At 40.4% G+C, this 12,253-nt stretch overlaps 1 protein-coding gene across 3 annotated transcripts in view; it reads right to left on the minus strand.

Annotated features, from left to right (window-relative positions):
- The window catches only part of LOC126297832 (intermembrane lipid transfer protein VPS13A-like), a 759,301-nt gene that overhangs the window by 344,199 nt on the left and 402,849 nt on the right, over positions 1-12,253 (minus strand). For all 3 annotated transcript variants that reach the window (XM_049989081.1, XM_049989080.1, XM_049989079.1), the window contains exon 32: positions 11,368-11,503. In XM_049989081.1, the coding sequence (XP_049845038.1) occupies positions 11,368-11,503 (136 nt within the window). The remainder of the gene's footprint in view (positions 1-11,367; positions 11,504-12,253) is intronic.

The raw sequence follows: 12,253 nt of genomic DNA on the forward strand, positions 1-12,253 counted from the left end.
CATATGTATATTCTTCAGTATACTTTATCTGACTGACTCTATGACTTGTTTCTCCATTGCTGCTAGTGCTGACTTTGTTTCTCAGAATCCATGAATTCTGGAAAAACTGGTAAGTTGTACCCATTACCCTATTCCATCATTTTCTTTACAAATTCCAAATGGTTTAATTCGACTGTGTCCACTCAGGAAACGAGTTTCTTTATTTTCCTGATTATAATTCAGTGTATTTTTCATGTAGTTGCCAATTTTGTAATGATTATCTTGCACATTATGGAGAGGAGGATAATTATTTTCCCTATTTCATTTGTGAAAAAATAAAGTAATTATAACTTTTTTGCAATTTTGAGGATTTAACTTTCCATGTAGATATTCTGTAAACAATTTTGCAAGATCCTTTTTTTGCCCTTCTCTATGCATAGCCTGCACCTCCAGAGGACTAGGAAGCAAAGGTGGGTGGTGCTAATTAGTGAGAGTATAAGGGGTGGGCCATACGTGGTCAAAACACTGTTGTCACTGGTAGGTGGACAAGGCCTATTATTATAAATCATGACAAAAGGTTTTCTTGCCTTAACCCTAGGATGCATATACAGGGCCTCCGAGGTCCTTGTATGTATTCATTTTTTAAAAAATTCTGTAATTTTTTTGTCTGATTTCAAACTGCTTTCCCATACTCTTTCACTAATACTGTGACATTCCTCCTATCAAGCCTGAAAGAGATACCTTTTCAAGTATAGCGGACACACCAGGAACCGCAGTGTTGGCCGTCGAATGGCGCTATCTGCGCAGCATTTGTGCACTGCCGCTGTCAGTGTCAGCCAGTTTGCCATGGCATACGGAGCTCCATCGCAGTCTTTAACACTGGTAGCATGCCGCAACAGCATGGACGTGAACCGTATGTGCAGTTGACGGACTTTGAGCGAGGGCGTATAGTGGGCATGCGGGAGGCCAGGTGGACGCACTGCCGAATTGCTCAACACGTGGGGCGTGAGGTCTCCACAGTACATCGATGTTGTCGCCAGTGGTCGGCGGAAGGTGCACGTGCCCGTCGACCTGGGACCGGACCGCAGCGACGCACGGATGCACGCCAAGACCGTAGGATCCTACGCAGTGCCGTAGGGGACCGCACCGCCACTTCCCAGCAAATTAGGGACACTGTTGCTCCTGGGGTATCAGCGAGGACCATTCGCAACCATCTCCATGAAGCTAGGCTACGGTCCCGCACACTGTTAGGCCGTCTTCCGCTCACGCCCCAACATCGTGCAGCCCGCCTCCAGTGGTGTTGCGACAGGCGTGAATGGAGGGACGAATGGAGACGTGTCGTCTTCAGCGATGAGAGTCGCTTCTGCCTTGGTGCCAATGATGGTTGTATGCGTGTTTGGCGCCGTGCAGGTGAGCGCCACAATCAGGACTGCATACGACCGAGGCACACAGGGCCAACACCCGGCATCATGGTGTGGGGGGCGATCTCCTACACTGGCCGTACACCTCTGGTCATCATCGAGGGGACACTGAATAGTGCACGGTACATCCAAACCATCATCGAACCCATCATTCTACCATTAATAGACCGGCAAGGGAACTTGCTGTTCCAACAGGACAATGCACGTCCGCATGTATCCCTTGCCACCCAACGTACTCTAGAAGGTGTAAGTCAACTACCCTGGCCAGCAAGATCTCCGGATCTGTCCCCCATTCAGCATGTTTGGGACTGGATGAAGCGTCGTCTCACGCGGTCTGCACGTCCAGCACGAACGCTGGTCCAACTGAGGTGCCAGGTGGAAATGGCATGGCAAGCTGTTCCACAGGACTACATCCAGCATCTCTACGATCATCTCCATGGGAGAATAGCAGCCTGCATTGCTGCGAAAGGTGGATATACACTGTACTAGTGCCGACATTGTGCATGCTCTGTTGCCTGTGTCTATGTGCCTGTGGTTCTGTCAATATTTGTGCAGTTGATGATTTCCTCTAGTATTTCTGTGGAGTTGAAATAGTCCCAGGCATCCTTAGATTTACAGCTTTTCAAACCACAGGCTGGACCAAGTGCCTTCTTTACGATGTTATGGACAGGCATACAAAAAGTTTCAGGAGGATATAATTTCCAAATCGTTCCATTCCGACTAATGTATGTGTGGTCTTCTATACCTTTTTGTGGTGGTTCTTCATTTTCTGACTCTGATGAAGTAACATTATCGGAAGGACTGTCATCTGACGCAATATTCACATCTGCAGGTTCATTGGTTGATTCTTCACCACTTGCATCTTCAAAAATATTTCCTTCCTCGCAAGAATCATCATCTTCAAACCACTGAGCCACAACACTTTCAAAATTAGCTGCATTTGCATGTACTGACTCTCTTGCTTTGCGTGTCAAAGCAATAGCAAAAGATGTGTCTCTTGAACAGCAGCTTGTGCAGCACTAAACAAGTCATACTCATAACAATATGGGCCATGCAGCAACAAACAACTACATTAACAATGAGGCTGATAAGAGCAGCACAGGATAACAATACTATGCAATAATAAAACATTTGATAGCAAAAAGATCAGTAATAGACTGACATTGCCAATATGTGAAAGTAGTGTGTATTATTTTTAGTTTTACTATTACTACTACAGCTACTGCTGCTGTTGGCACTTCTGTTGCTGGAAATACCACTACAGTTATTGTTGAATTAATAACTGCTCCCAAACAAATGTTGAAGACGATATAGGCTAAAAAACATTTATAAATGTGTGAGAGCTTCTGAAGCCCTGCTTATGCATTCACGGTGTATGGGTGAACATATATATAAATAAAATAGAAAGAAACTTCCACATGGGAAAAATATATCAAAAACAAAGATTCCAAGACTTACCAAGCGGGAAAGCATCGGTAGACAGGCACAATAAAATAACACACAAACACACACACAAAATTTCTAGCTTTCGCAACCAATGGTTGCTTCTTCAGGAAAGAGGGAATGAAAGGGAAAGACGAAAGGATGTGGGTTTTAAGGGAGAGGGTAAGGAGTCATTCCAATCCCTGGAGCGGAAAGACTTACCTTAGGGGGAAAAAAGGATAGGTATATACTCGCGCATACACACATATCCATCCATACATATACAGACACAAGCAGACATATTTGGCCTTTAAATATGTCTGCTTGTGTCTGTATGTGTATGGATGGATATGTGTGTGCGCCTGAGTATATACCTATCCTTTTTTCCCCCTAAGGTAAGTCTTTCCACTTCCGGGATTGGAATGACTCCTTACCCTCTCCCTTAAAACCCACATCCTTTCGTCTTTACCTCTCCTTCCCTCTTTCCTGGAGAAGCAACCATTGGTTGCGAAAGCTAGAAATTTTGTGTGTGTGTTTGTGTGTAATTTTATTGTGCCTGTCTACAGGCGCTTTCCCGCTTGGTAAGTCTTGGAATCTTATATACACTCCTGGAAATTGAAATAAGAACACCGTGAATTCATTGTCCCAGGAAGGGGAAACTTTATTGACACATTCCTGGGGTCAGATACATCACATGATCACACTGACAGAACCACAGGCACATAGACACAGGCAACAGAGCATGCACAATGTCGGCACTAGTACAGTGTATATCCACCTTTCTTGACAAGTTTAGAAATAGAATGATTCCCAATGATTCGATCGCAGTTGATGAACAGCTACTCCCATTCTGTGGAAGATGCAGCTTCACCCAGTATATGCCCTCAAAACCAGCCAAGTATGGCATAAAAATATTTTGATTATGTGATGCTACATCTTCATATGCTTTAGACGGAATTGTTTACACGAGAAGGAATCCCATGAACCTATTCAGAAAAATCTTGGATTGAATGTAGTGAAAGATCTTGCTAAAAGCATTGAAGGATCATCAAAAAATATTACTGTTGACAACTTCTTTACTAGTGTACAGCTGGCAGAAGAGATGCTTCAGAAGCAAATTACAGTGGTGGGAACAATCAAACAAAATAAACCAGAAATTCCTAATGAGATGAAACCATCTGCCTAAAGAGCAATTCATTCCTCTTTGTTTGCATTTAGAAGTGACATTACGATAGTGAGTTATGTTCCCAAAAAGAAAAAGTCTGCAGTTCTCATTAGCACAATGCATCATGACAGAAACATTGATGAAACTCATGCAAAAAAGAAACCAGATATAATAAAGTTCTATAACTCTACGAAGGGTGGAGTAGATCAAATGGACCAGAAAATACGTTATTACACTTGCAAGAGAGAAACAAAAAGATGGCCATTTGCATTATGGATGAATATGATGGACGTCGTAGCAATGAACAGTGAAATTTTATTTTCCACCCTACATCTGACATACCATAGTGGAAGAAGTGATAAAAGGCATTTGTTCCTAAGAGATTTAGCAGAGGAAATGGTAAGACCACTAATGGAACTTCGTATTCAGATCCCTAATCTTCCAAAGAAAATCGTTGATGCGATGCAAAGATGTGGTGTTCAAAATGATGTCATATTGCCGAACCAACTACGTGTTTCAGGAAAAAGAAGAAGATGCAATTATTGTCCATATAATAAACACAGGAAAAGTGCTATGACATGCATTAAGTGTAAAACCAACATTTGTAAGGAACATAGTGCTGTTCTTTGTGCTTCTTGTTTGTCACATGTTGAAAACTAAGAAAATGCAATTTTATGTGAACAATGAATAATAACTTGCCTATATACATAATATTGTGAATAAAGAGTATGTTTTAATTGAAGAAATTGGTTGTAATAAATGTTATAAAATGTAAACTGCAACTTATAAGTGAATTAATAAAATTATTTGTATATGTTGTATGTAAATGGATGTAAATAATAAAAATTCACTCTTAGAGTTTCTTTTAAAAGTTAATTTAATGTTAATCAGGCCCACCAGATCCTGTTACTGTATCTTAGGATTCTTTCAATATGCCAATAAATGTGACAGAAATAAATTTAACTCTAAAGAATGATTGTATGAAAAGAGGAAAATTTTAAATTAGGGCAGGGCCTTGGAGGCCCTGCATATGCATTCATCTGTGTTTTCGGCACCATGCATCCTAGGGTTAAAAGTATCTCACCCAGTTTAGAGATTTCTAGAACAGGTACACAGAAAATACCACACTGGAATGGCAGTCATCATGACAACAAGTTTTCTTGCCTTAAAAGTATCTCACCCAGATTAGAGATTTCTAGAATGAGTACACAGAAAATACCACACTGAAATGGCAGTCATCAGTAATGAGAAAGAAAAACAATTCATAAGGAGAAACACTATAAAATTATACACAGAATATCTAACCTTCATCAAACTTTGTTGTTAACTAAAAAAAAGTACAGTAACTTGAAGCTGAATTGCAGCATACACTCCTGGAAATTGAAATAAGAACACCGTGAATTCATTGTCCCAGGAAGGGGAAACTTTATTGACACATTCCTGGGGTCAGATACATCACATGATCACACTGACAGAACCACAGGCACATAGACACAGGCAACAGAGCATGCACAATGTCGGCATTAGTACAGTGTACATCCACCTTTCGCAGCAATGCAGGCTGCTATTCTCCCATGGAGACAATCATAGAGATGCTGGATGTAGTCCTGTGGAACGGCTTGCCATGCCATTTCCACCTGGCACCTCAGTTGGACCAGCATTCATGCTGGACGTGCAGACCGCGTGAGACGACGCTTCATCCAGTCCCAAACATGCTGAATGGGGGACAGATCCGGAGATCTTGCTGGCCAGGGTAGTTGACTTACACCTTCTAGAGCACGTTGGGTGGCACGGGATACATGCGGACGTGCATTGTCCTGTTGGAACAGCAAGTTCCCTTGCCGGTCTAGGAATGGTAGAACGATGGGTTCGATGACGGTTTGGATGTACCGTGCACTATTCAGTGTCCCCTCGATGATCACCAGAGGTGTACGGCCAGTGTAGGAGATCGCTCCCCACACCATGATGCCGGGTGTTGGCCCTGTGTGCCTCGGTTGTATGCAGTCCTGATTGTGGTGCTCACCTGCATGGCGCCAAACACGCATACAACCATCATTGGCACCAAGGCAGAAGCGACTCTCATTGCTGAAGACGACACGTCTCCATTCATCCCTCCATTCACGCCTGTCGCGACACCACTGGAGGTGGGCTGCACGATGTTGGGGCATGAGCGGAAGACGGCCTAACGGTGTGCGGGACCGTAGCCCAACTTCATGGAGACGGTTGCGAATGGTCCTCGCCGATACCCAAGGAGCAACAGTGTCCCTAATTTGCTGGGAAGTGGCGGTGCGGTCCCCTACGGCACTGCGTAGGATCCTACGGTCTTGGTGAGCATCCGTGCGTCGCTGCGGTCCAGTCCCAGGTCGACGGGCACGTGCACCTTCCGCCGACCACTGGCGACAACATCGATGTACTGTGGAGACATCATGCCCCACGTGTTGAGCAATTCGGCGGTACGTCCACCCGGCCTCCCGCATGCCCACTATACGCCCTCGCTCAAAGTCCGTCAACTGCACATACGGTTCACGTCCACGCTGTTGCGGCATGCTACCAGTGTTAAAGACTGCGATGGAGCTCCGTATGCCACGGCAAACTGGCTGATACTGACGGCGGCGGTGCACAAATGCTGGGCAGCTAGCGCCATTCGACGGCCAACACCGTGGTTCCTGGTGTGTCCGCTGTGCTGTGCGTGTGATCATTGCTTGTAAAGCTCTCTCGCAGTGTCCGGAGCAAGTATGTTGGGTCTGACACACCGGTGTCAATGTGTTCTTTTCTCCATTTCCAGGAGTGTATAAATAGCAATGTGTTATGCATTAGAAAACACTGAAATACAGCAGGTAGTGGTATTACCATATGAAACTGCAAGATGGTAATGTCAAACTTCTGTAAAGGTTGTGGAATTGTGCAGTGATATCAGAAATAGGGTACAGTTTGAAGCCGGACAAAACCTTATCACAGTATTGTAGATATACATTTAACTATCACCCTTTCAAATACCACAACATTTAAGTCCATAAAAATTTAACAATTTTATGTGTGTAGTGCTCACTTAATGGTAATGAGGACATCCTTTATCCTACGTCTTGGACAGAGTCTCATCTTCCAAAACTAACATAATCTCATGTGGAAATATGAATATAAACTCAAATGTTAAGGATGAAATTAGCCACACCATCTTAAATATTTTGAATACTTTTAATATGACAGAATTGTTAGGCACTGCTACAAGGGTGGAAAAAAATCAGCTTTAGTCTTACACCATGTATGATAATGATACAGAAAAGTGGTATATTTGTGGTACATTTGTGTAAAAGATCTTGACCTCTCAGATCATTACAGGCAGATAACACAGCTAAAGAGAGGTTTAAAAAAACTGTAGGCCTACAAAAGACTCTTCTGTAAACTCAAATAACACATTCTTTCTTGGGCATTGAAACATAATGTAGACAGAAAATACTATTGTCAAAAACTCTGTGGATTTTACAAATTGCTGGACTAACATTTGGTGAGAAATTTCCAAAAGTGGGCACTTGAACAGCAGTTAAGAAAAATAAATGGGTAGGTTTAAGTACTAAAAAGTCATCCAAGGCATTTAAAAGTCTCAGTTACTTTTAAAATAAATAATAATAATAGTAATAATAATAATAAACACTGTGGTAATCCATAGTTCCTAAATTATTATCATAGATATGAAAAGTTCAACATGAGGATACTTGTTGCTGTAAGACACACACATGCACATGAACACAAAATAATATGTAACACAGAAAATAAAGGTAAAAAAAAACATGTGATGTCATAAAACCAAATACCAGAAAATGCAGATACACATGTACAAGCAAACCAGGAAGTTGATTAATAGAACATCCATTAGATCGACCAAAATTTAGTAAATTATTACCATTCTGGCTGTGTACAGAAGTTGTAAAAAATGTCCATGAAACAGATTTAGACACCAGCACAATAATGATATTTTCCATAGCAGAGCATTAAGTCAAGAAGGCAATACAATAATTGAAAGGTAAGAAATTTTCAGGAATAAATTAGGCAGAAATAACTGCACTGAATGAAGGCATACAGAGCATACAAACTTCATTGTGCTACTAAAGGATGGTAGTGTGGAAAGTTTTGAAAACTGTAAGCAAGTTTCTCTATTAGCAGACCCAAGTAAGAGTTCCATTTCAAAAAGAAAAAATCACTTAAGGAAAGTACAAAATCATAAAGCAGAATGGATGGCCTGTATCTACCTTCAGGGATTAAACTATTAATACTGCTGAAACATCCATACAAACATACAAGAAACTATCCTAACTTTTGCAGTGATTAGTTCCTTCAGCACAGAGAAAAGAGAGATAGGTTGGTGAAGGTTGCAAAGCAAGGACAAGTAACTCAGAGTACTGGACAAGAGTGACCTATGATTTTTTTGTCACTGTAAGATGGAACAGGATCAAAGTCATAATATCTAGCAATGATTATATACTTCTAAACAGAAAAATCTGAATACTCATAACCCGTAAATAGAATAGTTTCACAATGATGGTATTCAAATGAATGAGTGAAGGAATTTACAGTACAAAAACACTTGAATTTGTCTCCATAATCCATCATTGAAGGTCTTAAATCACTTAGTATTTAGTTCAAACATAAAAGGTAAAAATAAAAATAAAAAATTTCATTGTACAAAATGCTGTCTTAGAAATGAAAATGGCTGATTTTTAAAAAGTTCACTTGAAATGAAAGATAAGATGGCTAAAATAAAGGATATTAAGTGAAGACTCAAGTTTTTGATATTTTACAGCCATGAAGATCATCAGAAATAGGGCATGCTCTTTGATAACAAAGGCTGAATGATACTACACTGGTCTCCAGAACTAAAGCAACAAATGGAAATTTTGCAAGGTTGCATTTAGTATGCCACAAATTAGCATACACAATATATCAAAGTAGAAACAATATAAAGAATACAGAATGTAGACAACTGCAACATGCATAACAGTAGACAAAAATGTTCTTCATTTTTTTCCAACTTGACAGATTGTACACACATTCTGACAACTGGTTAATGTGGTCAGTATGGCGTGCGACCACCTCTGCCACAAATACAGGCATGTCAATAATGGGGCATGCTGTGAATGATGTCATCAATCTCATGCTGAGGCAATAATGCCTGCTCCTCCTGCAGAGCTGCTCACAAGTCTTGGAGAATGGTTGGTGGAAGCTCACGTGATGCATCCCGTCTCCCTGCGAATCCAAGACACATTCTATGGGATTCGAATTGGGAGAGAGAGAAGGCCATGCCATGTGTGCAATACCTTCTGTTTTCAAGAAAATATCAACCACCCATACTCTATGAGGTCGAGCATTATCATACATCACTATGAATCCTGGGCCCACAGCACCTCACAACAAAGGCACATGAGGACCCATGATCTTGTCACGATAACTGACAGCAGTTAAACCTTACCAGTTAACCTGTATAATTGTGTGAAGAGGTGTTCATGTGGTTAATATAATCCCTGACCATACCAATAGGGATCCTCCTTGATATCAGTCTCTTTCCACAGTGATGATGTCCGGAAATCAAGTTCCATGTTCACTCCAGAGATCAATCCATAAAGAATCATTCTCCATGCCAAATCGGGACTCATCTGTGAAAAGAACATTGACCCACTGTTTGACTGTCCAAGTGAATGTTGATGACACCACTCTATATGTTCCCTTTTGTGAAGATGCATCAGAAGTATACATAGAGCAGGTCTCTGACAATAAAGGACGCTCTGCCAAAACCTTCTGTACACTGTTTTCCTCAATATGACATGTCCAGTGGATACTGCGGGGTCAGATGCCAGATGCCATGCAGTACTTAGGTGGAACCATCATGCCCTTACAGCCAAGCAATAGTTATCTCTTTCTAATGTCACAAATGGTTGGCCTTGCTCTGGTCTTTGGGGTATAAAATGTCTCCATATCTGAGAAACAACAGAACAATTCACATTAAGCCACTGGCCCACATCAGTTTGCAACTGTCCTGCGTCCATTCTACCTAAGGCCCTCCACTGCAGAGAGCCTGGTAGGTTTCTTCTCTGTGCCAAACTGCACCAACTGTGACTGTGTACACAGCAGTTGTGGACAAGGGACTACCCGACAAACACTAACCTATTTGTTAGGTGCCTTGATGCCATTGTTGGCATGGGTGTCTGTTGAGAGGAATGCCACCATCGTTGCAGAACACTATTGACAGTTTGTATGATTATATCATGAATTAGATACAGAATGGGGAAACAACAGTTTGTTGCTTTAATTTTGGACACCAGCATGTTAATTGCAATCAAGGAACTATTAAGTATTCAGTTTAATCACTGCATCAAATTGCATCCTATTAGTAGATAAAAGATATGTGAGGTATCAGACAGGTAGAAAATGGCGGGAAATGAGGTAGCAGCTAAAAAGCTATATCTGTACAGTATCATTAAATCAAAATACTGTACAAAACTTTTGACTGTAGTACTAAATCATTCAAGATCAGAATCAATAGCTTAGCAGTTTTTACTATATTTTCTCTAAGTTTTCATTCTAATGTATTTATCATATTTTCAGTAATACTGATCTCTGTATACTCTCATTCATTTGTTTTACACCTTACTCCTTATATTACCTCATCCCACTGTTTCTCTATGAGAGCCATTTCTGATACCTTGAAGCTGCTTATTATTTCCAAAACAGAATATCATCAGTTATATCGACAATGCAACGACCACTGTTATTAAATGTGTACAGTTTCAGAACAGACATTATCTTAGACTTCTATCTAATTAGGTATTTCATATTTTCTACAACCACATTTGGTTTTACTGCTAAATGACCCCATTTTTAATTAACTGCTTTTCACTTACTTCAGTTTATAAAGTGATTTTTCTTTACTGTGTCCTTGTAACTCAGTACATATTTCAGGGGGAGTACATGAGAAACAAGTAGAACCTCTTGTATTGTGTGAAACTGCACATTATCTTTCCAGTTGCTCATTCGATGCCATTAGTTAGCCACAGAAAATAACATTTTACAATCAGACATCACATAAGCATATAAAAGACTGGCATGAATAAGACTGGGAAATGACATTCTGTATATTCATGCAAACAGATGCATCACAACTACATCCATGTGTACTTAAAATATGTTATCAAGTTGATAACAACACCAAACTGCTTGCAGTTTTTGATTTTTTATGCTTTTTCTGTACCATGCTGTATGAGAGTTGGAAGTAATTGTAACTTTCCAATAAAAAATCTAATACTCAGCTATTAGATGTCTGAGTGAAAAATTTTGAAGACTATTTACGCTCTGACTTGTTGGTTGTAACTATTGAGGTTCAAGATTTACCATTTGTGTCAGGAAGTAAGAATGGTTGAATCTTTTTTGGTGACCATAAGTCTTCAGGATCTGAATTCCCATTTATCAGTCGTACATTGCTATCTGATTCTTCTAGTTGCATAGACGTGGATATATCATCAATCATCTGAAAAAGGAAAGATACTATTTACAGGCTGCGAACAAACATCCAGAACAGTATATAAATGTATTCTCCATTTAAAGAACATGACCAACCAACCATTTATTAGCAGTTCTAACAATTGTAATTTTGTCAAGTATATCAGAAACTACTATGTGCTGATTTCAGAAAAAAAAATTGAAAGTGACTATTATGATCATTAAGTGGATGCTCAAAATATGGTAATTTGTGTAAATAAAAAACAACCATAAAGCCATGAAATTTTTGTTCCTTTGATGCAGTACATCTTATACTGAAATTCAGTCAATTTGTTATAAGTAGTCATCTCTCTCTCTCTCTCTCTCTCTCTCTCTCTCTCTCTCTCTCTCTCACACACACACACACACACACACACACACACACACACACACACACACACACACACACACAAAAAACAACAACAACAATACCAATTCTAATATCAGATAAATTAACTTATACCACTGCATGTCAACATGTGGCCCACACCTTTCAACATTGTACTGAAACAAGGTAAGGAATCAATGACTAGAATCTGCTAGTCCTTTCATAATTTAAAATACATCATGCAAGTGAAAGTATATCGTGTGTGTGTGTGTGTGTGTGTGTGTGTGTGTGTGTGTGTGTGTGTGTGTGTGTGTGTGTGTGTGTTTTCTGAGTGTCAAATTAGTGAGTGGGTGCACACATTTAAATGTGTATTGGTCTCAGCCCTTTTTGTTGAGGACAAGCGAATGGGCT

This window comes from Schistocerca gregaria, chromosome X (assembly GCF_023897955.1).
Source record: "Schistocerca gregaria isolate iqSchGreg1 chromosome X, iqSchGreg1.2, whole genome shotgun sequence".
Taxonomy (NCBI): Eukaryota; Metazoa; Arthropoda; class Insecta; order Orthoptera; family Acrididae; genus Schistocerca; species Schistocerca gregaria.